The sequence below is a fragment of the Oryctolagus cuniculus genome, chromosome 10 (assembly GCF_051225735.1).
Source record: "Oryctolagus cuniculus isolate XC-2025 breed Fujian yellow rabbit chromosome 10, ASM5122573v1, whole genome shotgun sequence".
NCBI classification, from domain to species: Eukaryota; Metazoa; Chordata; class Mammalia; order Lagomorpha; family Leporidae; genus Oryctolagus; species Oryctolagus cuniculus.
Window position 1 is genome coordinate 99,119,575 of NC_142876.1, and position 22,871 is coordinate 99,142,445.

General features: G+C 52.1%; 1 protein-coding gene and 1 long non-coding RNA gene across 11 annotated transcripts in view; one reads left to right on the forward strand and one right to left on the reverse strand.

Annotated features, from left to right (window-relative positions):
* The window catches only part of LOC149124360 (uncharacterized), a 41,684-nt gene that overhangs the window by 10,366 nt on the left and 8,447 nt on the right, over positions 1-22,871 (forward strand). For 9 of the 10 annotated variants that reach the window (XR_016214317.1, XR_016214313.1, XR_016214315.1 and 6 more), the window contains exon 2: positions 11,707-11,809. This is a non-coding gene — a long non-coding RNA (uncharacterized LOC149124360). Of the gene's footprint in view, positions 1-11,706; positions 11,810-17,506; positions 18,029-22,871 lie in introns of those variants that run through there. The other variant, XR_016214320.1, reaches the window with a different exon arrangement.
* Positions 3,119-4,711, reverse strand: LOC100344065 (IQ domain-containing protein F2). Its single transcript, XM_002713227.5, has 3 exons — positions 4,464-4,711; positions 4,214-4,297; positions 3,119-3,693 (listed from the first exon to the last, which is right to left on the reverse strand). Exons 1-3 carry the CDS (start codon positions 4,479-4,481, stop codon positions 3,310-3,312), a joined length of 486 nt encoding a protein of 161 aa, XP_002713273.1. The 5' UTR covers positions 4,482-4,711; the 3' UTR covers positions 3,119-3,309.

Genomic DNA, 22,871 nt, shown 5'->3' on the forward strand with positions numbered 1-22,871 from the left:
TGTGGTTGCAGGGAGAGACTGGAGAAGGGAGAGGGGAAACAGCAGCTGGGGAAGGGAGAGAGGAGACAGATGGATCTGTTTGGCCTGGGGGAGGGGATTGGAGAATCCTGTATCACCCTAGAGGCGATGACGGAGGAAGTGGAGGGAATTTGGGAGGGAGCTTCCCGGAGAGTCTGGGAGGTTGAGGAGGGGGTTGTTAGAGGGGAGTTGAGTGGTTTGGGCAGTGCAGAAGATGGGGGTTGGTAACCAGGGGGCTCATTAGCTGGATCAAATGCATCTAGATCCAAGGGAGATGAATTGGCTTTGGATTGAGGTGGGTCTAGGAGGAAAAGAGGGAGAACAGAGAAGGAGTTCCTAGGAGGAACAGTCAGTTACAATGGGTAACTGTAGAAAGCCTGTAGGTGTGGGGGGAGAAACTGGTCCCACATGATTGGAAATGGGGGACCAGAGGAATGGTGATGGACACGCAGCAGTGAAATTGGGCGTCCCGTCGCTCACTGTGGGTTTGGCCAAAGCCAGAGCCAGTGGGCAGAGTGCGCGTGGCAGTGATGTTAGGTGTCCCCTTATTCAGTGGTGGGGTGCGACCGAAGCCAGAGCCTTAAGGTGGAGGATCCTGGTCCTGGACTTGGACAGGCTAGAGAAGAGGCAAAAGCTTAGGACAGAGGCAGCCCTCAGCTTCCCAAGCGCGGTCAAACACCCAAGAAAAGGGAGATGACTCTAAGGTACCCCCTCAGGTGGTCAGGGCCTGGTTTTCACCTGGGCAAGTTCCAACTTACCAGAGAGTCGCCCTGGCCACAGGCTGTCAGTCGTCCACCAGTCTATTCCCAGTCCCACGCATCCAGTCTTTGTCAGGTGATAGGAAAGAGCAGGTAGGGGTGGGCAGGGGCTCAGCTGGGGGTCCCCCTTGGATGTGCTGGTTACCACGGGGAGCCTGATGCTCAATGGTTCCACAGAAAAGTGAAGTTCAGGCCGGCGCCGCGGCTCAGTTGGCTAATCCTCTACCTGCGGCACTGGCACCCCGGGTTCTAGTCCCGGTTGGGGCGCCAGATTCTGTCCCGGTGGCCCCTCTTCCAGGCCAGCTCTCTGCTGTGGCCCGGGAAGGCAGTGGAGGATGGCCCAAGTGCTTGGGCCCTGCACCCCATGGGAGACCGGGAGAAGCACCTGGCTCCTGGCTTCGGATTGGCACAGCACGCTGGCCTTAGTAGCCATTTGGGGGGTGAACCAACGAAAAAAAGGAAGACCTTTCTCTCTCTCTCTCTCTCTCACTGTTTAACTCTGCCTGTCCAAAAAAAAAAAAAAAAAAAAAAAGTGAAGTTCAGAGGGAGGAAGTGGGTTAAAACACAAAAGAGCCATTCCTCAGATGGGCCACCAAATGTTAGGTCCAGAATATCTCGGGGTTCCGGTCTTTCGTAGCCCGAGAAAGGGGAGCCGAGACGGAAAAAGGAGATGTACACCGACTTCAACAGAGGCAGATTGCTTTACTGGAAGCAAAGAGGTTGGCGGCAGTGTGTTCTTGCGTAGAGACTGTGCGTAGGGTGCATTTGGGACTCAGGTTTTATCCAGTTAGTAGGGAATGTGCCATGTGGGGAGGCGTAGGAGGCGGCTGGGGAAGAGTGGGTGTCTCCCTGAAGCCTCAGGGGCCTTCCCCCTTCCCTGTTTCACAAGATGCTCTGTGTGGCTGATCTGCTTTGCTATTTGCATTGCCAGGAGACTGGAGGGTTGTTTGGCACCTAGGATCTCCACAGAGGGAGGGTGTGGGGCGGGGAGGGGGAAGGAGGGGAAAGGGGCCACATGTCCTTCAGATAAGCTTGTAAAAAATAATGAGTAGGATCAGTTAATTGGAAGACCTGTGACAGCTGAAGAACAGTGTCCTGGGGTTGTTGAAAAGGTGAACCATGGGGCAGGAAGCGCCTAATCGGCACCTGGACCTCCCGGGAAAGCAGCCCGTGCAGTGGCACAACTCTGAGTGATGGTGCGGCCAGCGCCTCGCTGTGCAGTGAGAGGCCCAACCACGTGTGGCTGTTCACATTTAAATAAAATTAGGGGGGCTGGCATTGTGGCGCAGTGGGTAAACACCCTGGCCTGAAGTGTCAGTATCCCAAATGGGAGCCAGTTCAAGTCCCGGCTGCTCCACTTCTGATCCAGCTCTCTGCTAAGGCCTAGGAAAGCAGTAGAAGATGGCCCAAGTCCTTGGGCCTCTGTACCTGCATGGGAGACCCAGAAGAGGCTCCTGGCTCCTGGCTCCTGGCTTTGGATTGGCGCAGCTCCGGCAGTTGCGGCCAATCGGGGAGTGAACCAGCGGATGGGAGACCTCTCTCTCTCTCTCTCTCTCTCTGCCTCTCCTTCTCTGTGTAACTCTGACTTTCAAATAAATAAATAAATCTTTAAAAAATAAAAAAAATAAGTTTGAACATCTGCACTAGGCACATTTCAGGTGTTCCTCACCCCACAGAGCTAATGGCTACCGTACCAGACAGCACAGACAGGGAAAATGTCCATCTTCACAGAAAGTTCTGCTGAGATGCACGGCTTAAATGAAAGCTGGCCCTGGGTTTCTGAAGAGGGAAGCTGGAAAGGCTTGTTTGGGGTAAGACTTGAGATAGGTAGTGTCATCTTGGCCAATGATAAAACCGCCCAGAAGTGCTATGTGAGTAGGTGTGGGGTTACATTGGAGGGAGCCCTGTTTGTTCCACAGCCCTTGGAGAAGGCATTCTGGTCGAGGGGCTTGCTGAGCAGAAACTGAGGTGCTGTGAGCTTCATTTTTTCCCTAACCCGCAGGGTCATCAGCTGCCCATCAGCGTGGACAGCCCAGGCTCCTCCCTAGCTAAAGCAGCCTCCTGTCCCTCACCTGCGGCTGCACTGTCCTGATCCCGGGAGTCGGCCAGTGCTGGCATTCTCTCTAGTTGCTTGCTGAAGAGGAAAGTGAGGTATCCCTGGCCCAGCTGACCCTGGTCCAGGCTGGCAGAGCAGGTTCACCCAGTCTGCTCTGAGGTGGGAGGTGAAGCCCGCTCGTCCCCAGGTGCCTAGGGAGAACAAAGACAGTGGCTGGGGCTGGGAACTGAGACTTCTGGCTTTGTCATGTATCAGGTCAGTTTCTTGAGTGGCACATAATGTAGCCACTGTCATTCCAAAACAAGGTGCATAGACCCCGCAGGCTAACCTCCCCCACCTTCTGTCCGGGGAAGAAGGGGAGGCGGTAAGGCCCGAAGGTCAGGGCTGCTATTGGCCGAAGGACACCAGGAGGCTCGCCAGAGCAGAGCGCATCTTTACTGTGGACGGACAGCCGCGCGTGCCCCTCCTGGCCAGCCCTTAGGAGTTGATGATCTCAATGTGGAACTGCAGGTGGGTGGCGGTGACCACGCAGTGACCGCGGAGAAGAGCGCACGTCTGGCAGTTGTGGCACTGCCAGTGGCACTGGATGACGTAGATGGCATTGAGCACCTGGCGGTATCGCCAGTGGACGCGCCACATGCGGACCAGAGACTGCAGCTTGATCACCGCCCTCTCTCGCTGAGCGTAGACCAGCAGGGCCTCGCGCCGCTTCCTCTCCAGCAGCTTGAGCAGCGTCAGCCGCCACCAGCACTGGATGATCCAGGCCCTGAGGGCCATGTGCAGCAGCGTGCGGCGCACCAGGGTGCCGCGCCACCACGCCTGGATCCATATGGCTGCGATTTCTTTTCTTTTCAAATCTTTCTAGGCGGAGAGAATAGAGACCACTCAGGGGGACGTCCTGCCACCAATGTCCAGGATCTTCCTGGGAGCCTGGATTCTCTGTCCCTTTTTAAACACTTTTAATTATTTGAGAGAGAGAGAGACAGACCTTGCATCTACTGATTCACTCTCCAAATGGCCACAACCAGGATCCAAGAACTCAACCTGCATCTCCCATGTAGGTGCAGGGACCCAGCTACTTGAGCCGTACCTGCTGCCTCCCCGGACTCTGAACATTCTGCTGTCGGACTCAGAGCCCCCGCCTTCTCCCTTCTCTGCCCCATGCATTTTTGGATGACCCCGCTTCTGTGCAGTCACCTTCTGTGTCATGGTCAGACCCGGGTGCAGCGCAGCCAGGCCGAGAAAGGCCGGGGAAATGAGCTCACACTGAGTGGACTCCCGAGGAGTTCAGGCTTTGGAGCCATCAGAGGCAAAGCCCACACTCTTGTGATGTGGATGAAAACGTCCTGGATTTCTCTTAACAACAAGGAATTCTACCCACCATTTTCTTTTTCTTTTCCATAAGACGCCATTGAGTTATTTCTTCAGTATCTTCAACCTCAATTATCATGAAGTGGCCATCGACCTGTGGTCAGAACAAGATGGGAAATAGAGGCTGAATGAGGCTGCGGCTTCTCGGTCTGCACCAAGGCCCTCGCTGCTTAGCCTCCTTGTGTCACCGAGACTGTGGGCCCCAGGCTGAGGCTCACCCATCCCTAGCCCGCCTAGTAGATCTGGCCATTTTCTCTTACACAAAATCGAACCCCCATTGCCTGTTTCTAGATGGTTCATTGGCCCTGATTTCTGTACTTCCACAGGCGTGGCGTGAGCAGTGTGGGTGAGAGGAGAGGTATGAGCTCACAATGCATTGTGACATAGGGCCTGGCAGTCTTCCACTAGCGGAGTCTGCCTCACTGCGACCGCGTCTGCCTGCCTTGCCTCCCACCTGTCAGAGCTGTGCCAGAGCTCCGGGCGGAGGGGCAGGGTACCGGGATGGCACTCGTACCGGGCTCTCCTGCTATCATGGGCTGTCCTTTGCTGTCAGTCCTGCAGCCGACTTCTGGGCCAGAAGTCTCCGCTCGCTGTGCAGCGTCTTCTCAACGTGGCCCTCCCTGTGAGCTCTCGATTGAAGCGTCAGGATCTCCTCATGCTTTAGGAAACTGGCAGATGATAGGAATCTAGAAAGCTGTAAAATAAACAATCTAATGATACAGAAAACAAAAATGTGTAGGGGAACATTCATGGAAGAGGTGTTTTGGGAGCAGGCTTTTGGCCTAGTAGTTAAGGTGCTGGTGAGGATGCTCGCGTCCCCTGTCAGGTGCCTGTGGTTTATACTGGCTTTCCTCCCAATCCCAGCTTCCTGCTCATGCAGACGCTGGGAGGTGGCAGGTGTTGGCTCAAGTAGTTGGGTCCTTGCCACCTACCTGGGAAACTTGGAGTGAGATTTTTGCTCTCAACTTCAATGGCATTTGCGAATTGAACCAGAAGATGGGAGCTCTTTGTCTCTCTGTGTCTTTCCTGAAACGTTTTTCGAAAGGTAGTCTGTTTGACTAGTATTGAAGAGAAATGTGTCATGGGCTTGGGCGATCAAGAAGAGCTAAGTGGAATGACGAAGGTAAAATAAGCACAGGCAGATTTATACAAATATATTTATATTATAAGTTTATAAATATAAACCATATTTATTATGGTAATGCTTTGAAAATGTTAAATCGCCAAGATTAACTGGAGAAAATTGAGAAGAAGCACCACAGATGAGACATCAAGATGAGGAAGGTTCACACACAGACGTTGAAATCCTGACCAGTTCTGATATCTTCAGTGTGGCCTAAACCTTCAAAGATACTCTACGAGGTAAACGTTGCCATCATGCCTCTGCGGGGCCCGTGCTGGCTTCCTGCCCTGGGATTTGTCTGTGCGCAGCTCCGGGGGAGGAGATTGTCTTGCGGATGCTGCGCTTTCCCTTCTGACAAGGAGCACTGTCCTTTGTCACAGAGACAGCGGCCGCTGTGCCATTTCACTCCCCTATTGTTTCTTTACTCCATACTTTACAATGACTTTCTTTAGAGTGGCCTGGTAGTATAACTATCACCTCAGTGTGCAGCAGTCTCTTTGGGAGTAGTAATGTCAAAGCTTTCAATAGAAAAGTTTGCCTCCTAGCTAGCCCTGTTCTCACGCCCTTATGGTGCCATTAATTAATCTTTATACATTGCAGCCCATCCACACACATGAATCATTGCTTTATTCCATTATCTCTTAAATCATAGGAGAAAACAGTTAAGGCAACAAAAGTGTGTAGGCTTTCTTTGATGTTTACCTTGGCAGTCACTGTTTCCAGGACTGTTTATGTCTTCACGTGGACGCAGGTCACTCTCTACATAGCTTTCATTTCCACAGGAAACGCCCCTTTAGTCTTGCAGGGCAAGTTTCCTTATAGTGAGCACTCTGAATGGTTGAGTGTCTTAATTTTAAAATGTTTATTTGAGAGGCAGAGAGAGAGAGAGAGAGAGAGAGAGAGAGGGAGGGAGGGAGGGAGGGAGAAGGGAGGAAGTAGGAAGGGAAGAGAAAGAAGGGGAGGGGAGTGCTCCCACCCACCGGTTCACTCTGCCAGTGTCCGCAATAGCCAGGGTTGGGTCTGGCTGGAACCAGAATCTGGGAACTCAATCTAGGTTTCCCTCATGGGTGGCAGGGACCCATCACCAGCTACCTCCGAATGTGTGCTTTAGCAGGAAACTGGAATTGGGGGCAGAACCAGGACCCAAACCCAGCTACTCCCATATGGGACGTGGATATCTTCCGTAACCCAGGAGTCAGGAACTCATTGCAGGTCTGCCGTGTTGGTGGTGGCAGGAACCCAGTTACTGGAAGCGTCACTGCTGCCTCTCAGGGTCTGTACTGGCTGAAAGTTGGAGTCGGGAGCCAAAGTTTGAGCCACGAACCAGAACTGTTAATCGAACCCAAGCACTCCAGTATGGGATGCAGGTGTCAGCCGCTGTGGAAAATGTCCCGTTTTTGCCTTTATTTTTGAACCTATTTGTAATTTCAACTTGTATATTGTCTGGTGAAATATTGTTCATATACTTTTGTTTGTCTTTAGATATGGTTTTCTTTAGCTCTTTGAAGATATTAAAAGTGAAAGGGAAGGAATTTGAGTTAAACAGGTTGGATGAACAGTCATGCTGCCAAGAAGCAAGTTCGGGAGGGAAGCAGGACATGGGGAGTGAGCAGCGCGGTTGGTGCTGCATCATGTTTGGATACTGATGCTAAGAGAAAACGTCCCGTGGAGCCTGGAGTCAGAGGAGGTGTCAGGGATAGAGATACAGACTTGGTGGGATCAGTGTATAGCAGTTACTTAGACTGTGGGACAGGAGGTGACAAAGAGGAGGTTTCAGAGTTTTTCTTTCTTTCTTTTTTTTTTTTAAATTTTATTTGAAGGGCAGCATGACAGGGAGAGAAGAAAAGAGGGAGAGAGAGCTATTTGCTGGGTCACTGCTCAAATGACCATAATAGCCAGGGCTGGTCCAGGATGAAGCCAGGAGCTTCTTCCAGGTCTCCCACAAGGGTACAGGGGCCCAAGCACTTGGGCCATCTTCCTCTGCTTTCCTAGGAGCATTAGAAGGAAGCTGGATCAGAAATGGGGCAGCCAGGATTCAAAGCAGGTTTTCAATATGCGATGCCCACGTTGCAAGCGGCAGTTAGCCTGCTGCCCTGCAGTGCCAGCCCTGAGGTGTTAGGTGTGAGACCGGGTAAGTCAAGCATTAGCAGCTGATCAATGGAGAAGCCACCCATAAGGTTAAGCAAGAGCAGCCAGTGAGGTAGTACTGCTAGGAGAGTATGGTGTCCTTAATGGCACAGAAGAGTATTTAAATGTGGAGAGAGTGGTTCCTGTAGCACAGAGGATGGCAAATTAGAAGACAGGAAACTGACCATGAGAACTAATTTTTTTTTAAGATTATTTATTTGAGAGGTAGAGTTATAGAGATAGACCGATAGAGATCTTCCATCCACTGGTTCACTCCCCAAATGGCTGCAATGGCCAGTGCTGGGCCAGTCTGAAGCCAGGAGCTAAAAGCTTCTTCCGGGTCTCCCAGCTGGTGCAGGGAGTGCTTGGGCCATCTTGTGGTGTTTTCCCAGGCCATAGTAGACAGCTGGACAGAAGAGGAGCAGCCAGGACACAACTGGCACCTATATGGATGCCAGCGCCACAGGTGGAGGCTTAACCTACTACGCCACAGTGCTAGCCCTGATTTTTGTTTTTAAAATTTACTTGGGGGATTTGGGGGTGGGAGACAAAATAATTTTTTTTTTTTGACAGGCAGAGTGGACAGTGAGAGAGAGAGACAAAGAGAAAGGTCTTCCTTTGCTGTTGGTTCACCCTCCAATGGCCGCCACGGCTGGAGCGCCGCAGCTGGCGCACCGCGCTGATCCGATGGCAGGAGCCAGGCGCTTATCCTGGTCTCCCATGGGGTGCAGGGCCCAAGCACTCGGGCCATCCTCCACTGCACTCCCAGGCCACAGCAGAGAGCTGGCCTGGAAGAGGGGCAACAGGGACAGAATCTGATGCCCCAACCGGGACTAGAACCTGGTGTGCCGGTGCTGCAAGGCAGAAGATTAGCCTAGTGAGCCGCGGCGCCGGCACAAAATAAATTTGAGAGGCCAGCAGGGACCTAAAGACTTGGGCTGTCCTCTACTGATTTCCAAGGCGCACTAGCAGGGAGCTGGGTCAGAAGTAGAGCAGCTGGGACTTGAACTGGCACCCACATAGGATGCTGGCACTGCAGGTGACCACCTAACATGCTAAGCTACAATGCTGGTTCCCACATACGGACTTTTTAATGATGGAGGATACTTCACCTGCACAAAATCTTCAGGAACGTGAGGCCCAGTGTCACACAATTCCAAGTTCAGGTGACAAGAATGGTGTCAGGGCTGGGGAATGGGACACCTGTGTCGGCACACACAAGGGCAACCACAGGCCTTCATTTGTGATGGGCCACAGAGTCGCTGACATATGGCCCTGTTACTCTACGCAGGGCCACAGGAACTGAGAAAGTGGGGCAGGTGCTTGCCCTTGTCTTTGCCCAAGCAGCGCAGCAGCAAGGCCTGAACCTGTGGGGTCCCCATGGTTGTGGGACTCACTGAGACTCCTGCAAGCTGGTCAGACATTTATTGGGAGAGCGGAGCCCGCGCTCCATGCTGTGGCCTTTCAGACTGATACGATTTCAATGTGGAATTCGGGCTGCTTGGGAGGGACTCTGTATTGAACCTGCAAGAAGTCACTGCTCTGGAGGGGAGGTGTGTCCTTCTGGGGCTGGAACACGCAGACAGCGTCGCAGATCTGGCAGTAGCACTGCCGGCAGCGACACATGCGAATCCACGACTGCACCTTGACGGCCGCCTGCTCCTGTACTATGTAGAGCCTCAACAGCTTCAGCCGCCGCTGCTGGTACTTCCGCTGAAGGACCGTCCTCCACCAGCACTGGATCGTCCAGGCCCTGAGGGCGGCCACCAGCAGAGTCCTTCGCACCAGGAGGCCGCGCCACCAGGCCTGGATACAGCCCGCCGCCAGGACCATCTTTTGTTGGCGCTGTTTTGCAAGAAGCATCTAACCAAGCGAAGCAGAGGGATCCCCGTGAATTTGTCACCGTCAAACGCAGGAGGCTCCCTTAGCCCTCGGCCTGTCCCCCAGGGATTCTGAGGACCCAGGAACGCTGGGCGGTTTTAGCCTCTGCTTCTGCTCATCCCCTGAGCCATGGTCTCTTGTGGGTATGTTGGGGCTGCTCTTGTCCCCCAAACCCCACAGGTTCATGGAGCAGGGGAACTCTGTGACCCTGAAGGCCTGCCTCAGCTGCTCTGTGCTGCCTCCTGCAGCTCCTGCGCTGGCCTCTGGGGTCTTAGTGCCGACCCCCCACTCCCACCAAGGCACAGGACACAGACTTCTGTCTACTTCCACTCAGTCGTTCCACATCCTTGTGGGCCCAGGCCGACCCTTGTCCCCCTTCCCAGAACCCACCGTGCTGCTCCACACCCACCGTGGGGCGTGTGCACCTCCTGCCCACCCCCATCCTGTCTCCACACTAAGCACCCACCGTTCACCCGGCATAGGGAGGGGACCAGGGGACAAGAGAGCGAGGCTGAACCAAGCCCCGTGGGACCAGCGATGGAGCCTCCGCTTGCAGGGGGTCCGAGGGCCGGTGTTTGTGCTTCATTCCCGCTCGGGCCCCACCTACCTTCCGCTGCCGCTCTCTATCTCTGTTATCTCTGACTCGGCCAGGTTGCTGCAATCAGAGTGTGAGGTGGGGAGCAGGGGTGAGGAGCGCCTCTGTGCAAGGTCCCCACAGCCCCGCTCCCCACTCTTTCCTGGGGTCCCATGGTGGCGTCTTCTGCTTCTTCTGCCAAGGAGCATGCGTGCGCGTGCGCGCACGTGCACACACACACACCCAGCCCCAGGGGAGTGCCCGTGACTGAGTCTTACACAACATTCATTGCCCATGGTTGGAGGGAGTGGTTCCGGTGTTCACACCACCTCTGCTTACTGCTCCCCCAGCCCTGGCAGGGCCGGAAGGGTGTGGAGGAGACGGCCACGATGTCACAAGGGCAGCTATGACCAGGGACCCGGTTGTCTTCCCCAGGTCAAAGCTGTTGGGTGAAGGGGAGACCCCTGCCCGTTTCCCTCCTGCCGGAGGGGGACCAGAGTCCTCCGAGGGATCGCTGCCCGTGGCTGTCTGTCCTTTCCCGAGCGTGACCTCCGGCACGGCCCACTCACAGGCCCGCACCGTGGGCAGGCGCTGGGCAGAGCGGCTCCTGCCTGGCCACTGCTGGCAGCTGGATTGGGCTGCCCCCCACACTCCCGGGCTTTCTGCCATGGCACCCATCTCTGCAGATGGCCGAGTCCTGCTGTTATCAGGGAGCCCATGGGGCCAAGAAGGGTCCTGCTGGAGACACGGGGGCCAGTCTGCCCCCTCCCCCTGCCCTCCTCGTGGCTGCTGGGTGGTTTAGTTCACAGCCTCTGTTCCTTAAAACCAACCTTGCGTCCTGTGTCTGAAACTTCACGGCCCGAGGCACTTTCCCATCTAGGTTGCTGAGTCTGCGAGGGGCCCTGCCCCTGAGGACTGCTCTGGGGGCAGCCGTGGCTGAGTCTCCCAGGGGAGCAGCGCTGCAGGCTGCTTCCCAGACCACGGTCTCCGCCGTGGCGGGAACTGTGCCTCTCAGGGCACTGTCTGTCCACTTCCTGCCACCCAAGGAGAGGGCGCAGCTTCCTGCCCTTCCCTACACAAGTTGAAATTGCTTGGGATCTGGGACCAGCACATCCGTGTGGTGCCATGGTGATGCTTAGTGGGAGAATCCTGAGAGCCTAGGAAAGCTGTTGCTTCTCTGGGCACAATGACAGGTGTCACACAGGAGGCCAGGGGCCACTGTTCAGCAGATAAGAGCTGGATACAGAGCAAGGAAAAGCTACAAGGCTCTGTATCTGGCCTCAAAACATCTGAGCCAACGTTGTGGCTTAGTGGGTGAAGCCATGGCCTGCGATGCAGTTGTTTGTGTCCCCACTGCTCTACTGTCAGTCCAGTTCCCTGCTGCTAACGGCCTGGGAGAGCAGTGGAAGATGGCCCAAGTGTTCAGGCCCCTGCCACTCAGGTGAGAGACCTGGATGAATCTCCCGGCTCCTGTCTTCAGCCTGGCCCAGCCCTGGCTGTTGTGGCCATCTGGGAAGTGAACCAGCATTTGGAGGATTGATTTTCTCTCTTTCCCTCTCTGTAATTCTGACTTTAACTAACTAAATAAATCTTTAAAAAAGAAAGACCATCTGCTCCCCTTCTGTCTCCCCTGTCTCATGCAAGTTCTTTGGCAGCTTGATTCCCCATGCCGTCAGTGATGGGGATTCTGGGAATGTCATTGTTTTTTTTTTTTTTTTTGAAAGAAGTGCTTTGACAAACCCTGACACGTGACTGCCACGTGTGCTGTAGTTTGAGAAGTTCTCCCTTTCTTCTTTAGGTCTAACATCCTCAATAGGATTTTTCCATGGGGAGATTTCTCTCTGCAGGAGCGGTGTGGAGAGGTTTTCTTGGAAGTGAAGGCTGTGACATGAAGCTTCGGGGTAAGTGGAGTCATGGGTAAGAGAAGGACCCAACCCGTTCATCTCTTTTTTTTTATCGCAGTCATTTCATGAGTGGCTACTGGGTGCCCATGGGTCCCTCCTGAAGACTGGAACTAGGCAAATTAGAGAACTCCAAATCTGGCTAGTAAGTGACCCATCTCTGGTTCAGATCACGCTCACAACATTGTGATGATGAGCTGATCTGTCCGTTAAGCCATGCACTTTCCCTTTTTACTACACTGCACACCATTACAAGAATGATCTAGTCTTCTGTGTGCACGAAATTAAAGACAACCACATATTTATAGTCTAGAATTCTGAGGCCTACCTTCTATGAAGCTTTTCATTTAAAAAACCAGTGTTTTCTTTTTTTTCATAAAGATGTATTTATTTATTTGAAGGAGTTAGAGGAGAGGCAGAGAGAGAGACAGGTCTTCCATCTGCTGTCACTCCCCAATTGGCCGCCACTATCGAAGCTGCGTCGATCTGAAGCCAGGAGCCAGGAGTTTCTTCTGGGTCTCTCACGTGGGTACAGGGCCCCAAGGACTTAGACCATCTTCTACTGCTTTCCCAGGCCATAGCAGAGAGCTGGATTGGAAGTGGAGCAAGCAGCCAGGACTCAAACCGGCGCCCATATGGGATGCCGGCGCTTCAGGCCAGGGCGTTCACCTGTTGCACCACAGCGCTGGTCCCAACCAATGGTTTCAAACCCCTTCCTGAAATGTCACATAACATTTTTTTTTTAAGATTTATTTTTTATTTATTTGAAAAAGAGAGGTAGAGACCGAGAGAGAGGGCTTCCATCTGCTGGTTCACTCCCCAATTGGCCGCAATGGCCGGAGCTGACCCGATCCGAAGCCAGGAACCAGGAGCTTCTTCCATGTGTCCCACATGGGTACAGGGGCCCAAGCACTTGGGTTGTCTGCTACTGCTTTTCTAGGCCATGGCAGAGAGTTGGATCGGAAGAGGAGCAGCCGGGACCAGAACCGGTACCCATATGGGATGCCAGTGCTTCAGGCCAGGGCTTTAACCCTCTGTACCACAGTGCCAGCCACTTTTTTTTTTTAAGATTTATTTTATTTATTTGAAATACATAATTAGAGTCTTCCATCCACTGGTTCACTCACCAATTGGCTGCAATGGCCAGAGCTGAGCTGATCCGAAGCCAGGAGCTTCTTCCAGGTCTCCCATGCAGATGCAGGGGCTCAAGGACTTGGGCCACCTTCAACTGCCTTCCCAGGCCACAGCAGAGAGCTGGATTGGAAGTAGAGCAGCTGGGACTCGAACTGGCACCCATATGGCATGCTGGCACTGCAGGCTGGAGCTTTAACCTGCTGTGCCACAGCGCTGGCCCCTCACATAACATTGTTTAAGTGTTGATTAGTTTGTTGAGCTGTCATCATCCCTTTTCTTTGTTTTAAAGAGTAACTTATTTATTTGAAAGAGTTTCAGAGAGAGGGAGAGACAAATGGCCATAATGGCCAGTGCTGGGCCAGGACCAGTTCAGGAATCTGGAATTCTATCCAGCTCTCCCACATGGGTACAGGGGCCCTTGGACTTGGACCATCTTCTGCTGCTTCCCAGGGGCATTAGCAGGGAGCTGGTTTGGAAATGGAGTAGCTGGGACTTGAACCAGTGCCCATATGGAATGCCAGCATCCCAGGTGGTGGCTTAGTCCACTATACTATAACACCGGCCTCTGTCCTCACTGTTTGTTATCTGTACCAGCAAACTGACTTGAGTAAAAATGACTGTTCATAGACTCACAAAATTTGAGTTCCATAGTAGAGATAGACTAGCTCCAGGCACTGATTTTTCAGCTCAGAGGATTCTCAGGAGTTCATCTCTGTTTCCCGTAGCTCCACTGTGCTTCTCTTTGTTGGCCCCATGCTCAGAAAGCTTAGCTGCACCCACAGGCCCAAAGGAATCCTTAATACCCTCCCTGCCTCCCTCCTTCCCTCCTTTCCTCCCTCCGTCTGTTCTCCCCCCTCCCCCCTCTCCCCTCTCCCCTCTTCCCTCTCCCCTCTCCCCTCTCCCCTCTCCCCTCTCCATTCCATGGCCCCATTCTCATCAAGCTGTCTCGCCGCTGTCTGCACAGTCCTCACAGTTAGCAAAGACCTGGAAGAAACTCCTGTGTCCTGGCTTCAGTCTGGCCCAGCTCTGGCTGTTGCAGCCATCTGGGGAGTGAACCAGTGGATGGAAGACCTCTCTCTCTGCCTCTGCTTCCCCCTCTTTCTAACTCTGCCTTTCAAATAAAAGAATGATATCAAAGGGTTTGAATAGATACTTTGCCAAAGAAGATACACAAATGACAGACAAGCACAGAACATGCTCAACATCATTAATCAAATTAAAACCACTATGAACTGGCACTTTGTACCCACCAGAATGATTATACTTTTAAATGGAAAAATGTAAGTGTTGACAAGCACTCACGTGCGATGTGGCAAGAGCATAAAATGGTGCAGCTGCTAAGTATTCATGGTGGCGTAGTCCCATGAGCAAAAAGCTGCAAGCATTCCAAATGCCAATCCGTGGATGAATGGGCAAAGGGTGAGACTTGTACATCCATTCAGTGAAGTGTCATTGTGATACAAAGTTTATGAAATACCTGGAACATGGATAAAAACAAAGTGATTATGTTCAGTGAAAGACTAAGCAGAAAATATAATATGCTATTTATGTGAAATAAGAATACATAAATCCATGGAGACAGCACATAGAGTGGGAGTTCCTAGTGGCTTGAGTAGGGGAGGAATCTGAATGATTGCTAAAAGGGCATGAGATCTACTTCTAGGGTGATAGCAGTGTTTTCCAACTTGATACAGGAGGTGGCTACTTAACAGTGTGAATGTGTTTAACCCCACTGAATTGCTAATCTTAGTTTAATCATTAACCTTATGTGGTTCATCTAAAGCTGGTTCATCTTACATTATGTGAGATTTGCTTTGGCCATACGCATATGGACACAAGTGTGTACACACAGGTTTTGTGCTCTGGTGTGTGTCAGGTCACTGGGGTGCCTCCATAGGAGGAGACAAAGGCCAGGCTCAGGAAAACGAAGCTTAATCAACTCCAGGTCCTAGAGATAGATCCACTGCCTGCCATGCAGGTCTCCGTCTGGACACGGAAGACAGGAACAGGGGAGAGTTGAGGCCGTGGTCTTTGTAGGAGTTTCCATGGCGGAGGCCAGGCAGGGCAGGGTGAAGAGGTTGGAACTGCCAGGTCTGATGAATCCTGCCAGGCCCCAAGCTATAGAGGCGGCCCCTAGTTGCCTGGCACCTGACCTGGGCTGATTTAGGCAGAGGAATAAGGCCCCTGGGTGTTAGGGCCGGAATAGCTCAGGGTTCTGGTCTTTCGTACCCCCAGAAAGGAGAGACAGAAAAAGGAGCTGGAGAGCGACCTCAACAGAGACAGGTTGCTTTACTGGAAGCACAGAGGTTGGCACCACCTGTTCTTAGGAAGAGATTGTGTGCTGGGTGCACTTGGGACTCAGGATTTATCCCCTTGGTAGGGAATTTGCCACTGGGGGGTGGTGGTGGAGGAGCTGAGGAAAAGTGGGTGTCACGGTGAAGCCTCGGGAGACTTCCCCCTTAGCCGTTTCACAAGATGCTCTGTGCAGCTGATTATTTGCATTGCACGGCGACAGGAGGGGTCTGCTTGGCACCTAGGAGGGAGGGGGTGGGGCGGGGAGGGGGAAGGAGGAAGAGCGGGAGGAGGGGAAAGGTGCCACAGGTCCTGTATTCCAGCCCCTAGAGGCGAAAAGGGAAAGCGGCTTAGATTTCATCTGGCTACTTCCTGCTGAACAGGGGCAGTATGGCTGCTGGGGTTTGCCTCTAGAGCCTGGAATCCTCCTCAGGTTGTGAGGGAAGGGGCTGGTATCCTTGACTGAGGAGGTGGAGTAGCATCATGTCTTAACCTGGTCTCGAGGCGGCTTTGATACATTTCTGTAAGAAATTTTGGAACAGATTAAGTAGGTGTTGTCCGAATAGCAGGGCCATAAGGATGACCATGACGGGCCTGAGAAGAGGAGCTAACCACGCCCACTGTCGCGGTGGAGCAGTCCACCCATGTTTTGTTGGTTTCCAGCCTGAGCCCGCCCCAGTGGTCCATTTTGTCTAGGGAGTCCGTGACCGCTGCAGACTGGTCAGCGTAGCAACAGCACTCTTTCCCTGTTCTGTCGGGAGATCTAGGGCTCTCCTGCAGGACCGTGGGTGCCAGGGAGTTTACCGCCTAGTGGAGGCTTTCCCAATCAGTGTCTATATGTTGGGCAATTGGTTTAAGGAATGCTGAGAAAAAAAAAAAAATTTAACAGTGGTCCAAGCAGTAGGAATGACTGCCACTAATTTATTTTTTTCCAAAGATTCATTTATCCATTAGCAAGTCAGTTACACAGAGAGAAGAGAGGCAGAGAGAGAGAGAGAGAGGTCCTACATCCGATGGCTCACTCCCCAATTGTCCACAACGGCTGGAGCTGCACTGATCCAAAGCCAGGAGCCTCCTCCAGGTCTCCCACACGGGTGCAGGGGCTCAAGGACTTGGGCCATCCTCCACTTCTCGCCGAGGCCATAGCAGAGAGCTGGATCCGAAGTGGAGCAGCCGGGCCCTGAACTGGTATCCATGTGGGATGCCGTCACTTCAGGCCAGGGCATCAACCTGCTGTGCCACAGCACCAGCCCTCTTTTTTTTTTTTTTTAAAGATTTATTTATTTATTTGAAAGTTAGAGTTAGAAAAGGAGAGGCAGAGAACGAGAGAGGTCTTCCATCCGCTGGTTCGCTCCCCCAAATGGCCACAACGACCAGAGCTGTGCTGATCCGAAGCCAGGAGCTTGTTCTGGATCTCCTGGGCGAGTGCAGGGGCCCAAGCACTTGGACCATCTTCTACTGCTTTCCCAGGCCAAAGTAGAGAGCTGGATCTGAGGTGGAGCAGCTGGGACTCAAACTGACGCCCATATAGGATGCCAGCACAGCAGACGTTGGCTTTACCCGCTACACCACAGCACCAGCCCCATGCCACTAATCTTATAGCAAGGCTTAGGGCAAGGACTGTGGCTGCAGACAGCAGCAAGGGGTGACAGTGCATTTAAACAGAAAGTAAAACAGATCTTTGCCTAGGAGTGAAGTCACTGAGACCACCGTGAGGGTTCCCTGGAGCCAGGGATCTTCCCCCAGGAGTTGTAGGTTGTTGAATGAAGAATTGAGGTGAGGTCATCCAGAGCTGCTCCTCAGGGCTGTGACGAAGGCGTAGTTGAGGCCGGGTAAAGGCTGAAAGCTGACTGTGAGGCAGATCCTGCTGAAAAATGAGGAGTAATTGGATTAGTTTGAATGATGTGGGGTCGGTGGGGGTGGCCGTATATCCAGAGTGGATTGGCATGGGAGGGGGCAATGTGGGAGGGGCCTGTCTTGTAGCCAGGGCTGACTTTTTATAGTGGACATAGTAGGCCGTCCAGGAGACAGGTTACCATGTGATTAGGTCTCTGTGTGTGCCTGACTGTCCAGCATGGATCTGAGGAAGGACATGGACAGTAATACAAAGGGTGGGGCCTTTTGGTGACAGCTGGAATGGGAGGTGGTAAGAGCTAGTTTTTGCTGCTAGGTTTGGATCACAGTGGAGAGAGGTGGGATCAGGTCTGAGAGTAAACCCTTCTGTCACACTTACAGCCTGTGTGTACAAGACATTTTTTTTTTTTTTGACAGGCAAAGTGGACAGTGAGAGAGAGAGAGAAAGGTCTTCCTATTCTGTTGGTTCACCCCCCAATGGCTGCTGCAGCCGGTGCACTGTGCTGATCTGAAGCCAGGAGCCAGGTGCTTTTCCTGGTCTCCCATGGGGTGCAGGGCCCAAGCACTTGGGCCATCTTCCACTGCACTCCCGCGCCACAGCAGAGAGCTAGACTGGAAGAGGAGCAACCCAGACAGAATCCAGCGCCCCGACCAGGACTAGAACCCGGTGTGCTGATGCCACAGGCGGAGGATTAGCCTATTGAGCTACAACGGCGCCGGCCAAGACATTTTGTTAAAGCCTGAGGGGCCCACAGACACTTCTTAGCCCAACCAGAGGGCCCCAGTCCTCCCCATCTATTAACCCACATCGTACTATTGTAGGGACCCAGGGCATCAGCCTCCTCTTAGCTACTTCCTGCTGACAGGGGTCGTTGTCCTGGGGGCCTCTTAGGGTGTGGAGTGGGGAATGGCAGTCAAACTACAAGGGTCCATCAGGAGGTGGCCTCTCCAGGGGGCTGCAGCGTCAGCTTGCAGGGACTGCTTTTATCCAAGGTTTTATGTGCATGGCCATCTAGAGTTGTACTGCTTTAAATGTGGAGAAAACAAATCTAACAAGCAGAGTAAATACAGGGTCTGAAACAAAGGACAGAGTCATTATTAGAGGACCTATGAAAGGTGCTGTCCAAACCAGGAGGGAGTTTTTTTACTTAGAGGTAAACAGAAACTGACAGGAGGAGCTTGGTGATTACATGGGGTACTGGAAGGGACATCTTAAGGGAGGTGCGAACCTCCTAGGACAGGCACCCTGTTGACTCCTGGTGCCGAGCTGGCCTGAACAGGAGGCCAGTACAGAATAGGCAGGATCTCTAAACGCCAGTCTCCAGCTCGGCCTGCAGTGTTGCTGACCCTAGGCTGTCCCCCTGATGGTGGTTACTGTGGAAGCTGGGCAGAGTGAAGGGCTTTTAAGCTTACAGCCAGAAGGCCTGCGGCTCTGACCTAGGAGCCCTTCGACTCCAAGGCAGTTCTGTTTTCAGCGGCCCAGCTCTTGGCTGGCAGAGCTGACAGGGCTGTTTAGAGGCTGGCTTCTGTCTCCGAAGCCCTGGCTTTTCACATCAAAAACCAGTGTCATTTAGGGCAGACTGGCCTTGTTGGGTCTCCTTGATGGCAGGTCACTGTGTAAAGCTGTTATTCATTGGCTGTCACCTGTCCTTACATTGCTCCTGTTGTCCAGCTCACTCCTCTATTTTCTGGTATTTGTTAAAGTAGATCACAGAGGAGGCCTTTAGGATGTTAGCCAAGGGGGCGTTCAATCCTGTCACTAATCTTCGGTGGCCTGGGCTAGAAATGTGTTGTCGCAGGCATGTTCTGACAATTTCGTGTGTGTGTGAAATAAAATGATGCTCATGAGGAGAGTTATATAAGATCAAACATGAAGCCCACCTTATCCAACTGTTTTGAACCAGTTAGTAAGACTGTATCTCTCCGTTTGTTTGGCTTGAAAAGGGAGGTTTTGCCTGTTTATTGTATCCATGGCAAAATAAATCTAGCTGTTACATGTGGCCAGGCGTAACTAACTGCAGAACAGTGTTAGCCAATTCTTTTATAAGGTTTGAAGATCAAACTGTATATCCTGATGGAGAATTTAGAATAGAATCAGTTTCTCATCTTGAGAATACAGCCTTTTTAGGTTGCTGACTTTCAACAATTTAATATTAAGTGAAAACTTAGTAAGCAATTTTAACTGTTAAATAATAACTTATGAAAGTATTTACCAAAAAGTCTAATTTCTTTTATAAATTATAAGAGTACCTGTAATTGGAAATATTTCTTAATATCTAGCACAAGTGTAACTTATTGACCAGCAAACCCAAGCATGAACATGTCAGTGACTTAAAAAAATCATTTTTGGTGTCTCTGTACCACCAAGTTTAAAACACCTGATACAGAAGTTTATTTAGGTCACATGAACCAAAAATATATTTTGGGTTAACTTAGTAGTTTAAATTTATGAACAATATTTTATTTATGAACCAATTAAAACAGAGCTCTTAATTTTTTATGTAGACATATAATATGTACACATATAACACAACATATATTACAGGATAGAACAACAAAGCAGTCTCAGTAATAGCTTTTTAAGATCTTTTACTTTTTTAAATTACCAATTAATAAGAATTGCTTTGTTTTTAGTAACCTGAATGAACCATACTTTTTAAATTGGAACCTGTTAAACTTGGGCTTTATCTACTTCTAGAGATGTCTCAAAGTACTAAATACAATAAAGGTTAGGAAAAAGTCCTTTGGAACCTAAAAGAGGACATATTTAAACACAGAACCAACAATGTTTTAATTTTTATGAGCAGTAAATCAGATTTTTAGTGTTGAGAGGAAAATACAAAACTGTAAATGACAAAAGGCTTTAAGTAGCCATGGTTAAAATTATTTTTTTAAAGATTTACTTATTTATTTTCAAGTCAGAGTTACACAGAGAGAGGAGAGGCAGAGAAAGAGAGAGAGAGAGAGGTCTTCAATCTGCTGGTTCACACCCCAATTGGCCACAACGGCCAGAGCTGTGCTGATTCGAAGCCAGGAGCCAGGAGCTTCTTCCAGGTCTCCCATGCAGGTACAGGGGCCCAAGGACTTGGGCCATCTTCTGGGGCTTTCCCAGGCCATAGCAGAGAGCTGGATGGGAAGTGGAGCAGCCGGGACTAGAACCGGTGCCCATATGGAATGCCGGCACTTCAGGCCAGGGCGTTAACTCACTGCGCCACAGCGCCGGCCCCAGCCATGGTTAAAATTATAAAATTTATTAATCAACAAGAAGACTCCACACCATATTTTAGGAAGTACCTGTAAAATTTTATTAAATATTTATCCTTTTTTAATCCTCTGGGTGCTGGTTGTAATTTGGTCGAATGCAAAATGCCCCTACTCTGGAGGCCTGCTTAATAGGAAGGAAGGGAGAGAAGATGAAAATCTGAGGGGCCGGTTTACACTGGCTACCAGCGAGCCCAGCAGGAGGGCATGGACGGGCTAGGGGAGAGGCAAAGGCTTAGGGCCAAGGCAGCTCTCGGCTCGCCGAGGCAATCCGAAACATGAGAAAAGGGAATGACTCTGGGATACCTACTCGGGCATTCGAGGCCTGGTTTTCACCTGGGAAAGTTCAGGTCCACCGTTTTGTCGGCCTGGCCAGAGGCTGTCAGTCATCCACCAGGCTATTCCCAGTCCCTCGCATCCAGTCTTTGTCTTACAGGAACATAGAGGCGATAGGAAAGGGCAGGTGGGTCAGGCTGGGCTTCAGCATCACCGGAGCAGATCAGTCGGTGGTTCCCCCTGGATGTGCCGGTTACCACGGAGAGCCGGATGCGCAACAGTCATTTCGTGGTCCTCCCCCCAGTTGCCACGGAAAGGAGAACCGTTCAGAGGGAGGGAGAGGGGGTTAAGACACAAAAAGACCTGTTCCCTGTATGGGCCACTAAATGTTAGGTCCAGAATAGCTCAGGGTTCCGGTCTTTTGTACCCCCAGAAGGAGAGACGGGAAAAGGAGACGGAGACAGACCTCAGTAGAGACAGGTTGCGTATTGACGACACTCTGTTCTTGGGAAGGGACTGCGCAGGGTGCATTTGGGACTCAGAGTTTTATCCGGTTAGTAGGGAATGTGCCATGTGGGGAGGCGTAGGAGGCGGCTGGGGAAGAGTGGGTGTCTCCCTGAAGCCTCAGGGGCCTTCCCCCTTCGCTGTTTCACAAGATGCTCTGTGTGGCTGATCTGCTTTGCTATCTTTATTGCCAGGAGACAGGAGGGGTGGTTTGGCACCTAGGATCTCCACAGAGGGAGGAGGGAAAGGGGCCGCCAATCCTTTACTGGGTGTAAGGGCCAGGGGAGGAAGTGTAGGTCTGGACTGGTTGGTTTGCATTTCTAAGTATTTATGTATTTATAGGGGGAGCGAACCACTGGGAACCAGCACTGTTCTAGGTACTGGTGAAGCAGGAGACGACTGAGAGTTAACTGGGGCAACTGCGAAAGGCAGATTTCAAAGCTCTGACCTCGTCTGAGGCAGCAGAGAGAGAAAGGGCTCACCGGGGAAGCTGAGAGAAACAGGTGGCAAGCTCGGGAACTCTTATGACAGTAGCCACGTGGCCTACACACTGCGTGACTTCAAAACCACACTCGGGGCCCCTGGCCCAGGACCGAGTCTTACAGAATCACAGCTGCCCTTCCTTAGCTTCGAGACCTCGAGTCTCAGCCCCAGCGGAAGCTGTGATTTTTGGCTTCTGCTCTCTGAAGCGGGGTACTTTCTCTTACTGTCAAACACCTTAGTGGTTACACTCAACTGTGTGAGCTGTGCTCCGATTCTTGTGGGAGGCTCAAAAGAACGTGCACCTGCTGCTCCCCTTCCTACCATCCGCTCCCACCACACTGGCCCCGGAGTCCTGCTGTCCTGGCGCTCACCCTCCAGTGGGAGGGACTAGGACCTGAGCAGCAGGCGAGCAGAGTCAGGGCCCAGGGTGAGATGGGAGGCAAAGCTGCTCAGATCAGGTGGAGAAAGAAGGCCCGGGGGAGGGAGCAGTGGCGCAGAGAGAAACCTGAGCACAGTGAGCGCTCCCTCTAGAAGAAGCCAGCCTTCGAGTTCCCAGAAGGAAAGCATGTGGGATGTTGGGTAAACAATAGATTAGCCAGGGAGGACACCGGGAGAGGGCCAGGGCCACGGCCAGACTGGGCGGAGTTACGTAGAACACGAGGAGGGGTTTCCAGAGTGAAGGATGGCCCAGGGCTCCCAGGGGCACCATGTTCGTGGAGCACAGGGCAGTGAGTCCCGGGAGCTGGCTGTCTTGGCAGCCCTCTGGTCCCAGCCCTCTGCGCGTGGCAGACATTGCTAATCAATCACAGGTGCTGCTCTACTAGCACAGGGCCCTCAGCTCCTGCTGCGGGACCCCAGACAACCCTCTGAGCACAGAGCTGACCTGGGAGATGTCCCATGGCTGCCACCATTTTCCCTGACCCTTTGTGGAGACGACGACGTCTGGAGCTTGTGAAACAGAGACGCAGTGACACGTGGTTGGAGCAGACCTGGTCAGTCCTTTATTGGGAAGGGGATGCTATCTGTAATCCGACAGATTTGAGGTCCAAAAGCCATGTCCAGCTGGAGTTTTAGCTGGCTTGCTGTGATCTCATAGACGCCCCTGAAGAAGTAACGAGTCTGGCTTTTATGATAGCGCCAGCAACCCTGGATGATGTGGACAGCGTTCAGCACGGTGCAGTATCGCCTTCGGATGCACCACATGCGGTACCAGGTCTGCAGCCTGACAGCTGCCCGCGTCTGCCACAAGTAGAAATCC

Excerpts from the sequence above, each read along its gene's own strand:
- LOC100344065 (XM_002713227.5), bottom strand. Across the intron at positions 3,694-4,213 it reads TGGAAAAGAAAAAGAAAATG|AAAGATTTGAAAAGAAAAGA; the intron begins GTGGGTAGAATT and ends CTCTCCGCCTAG.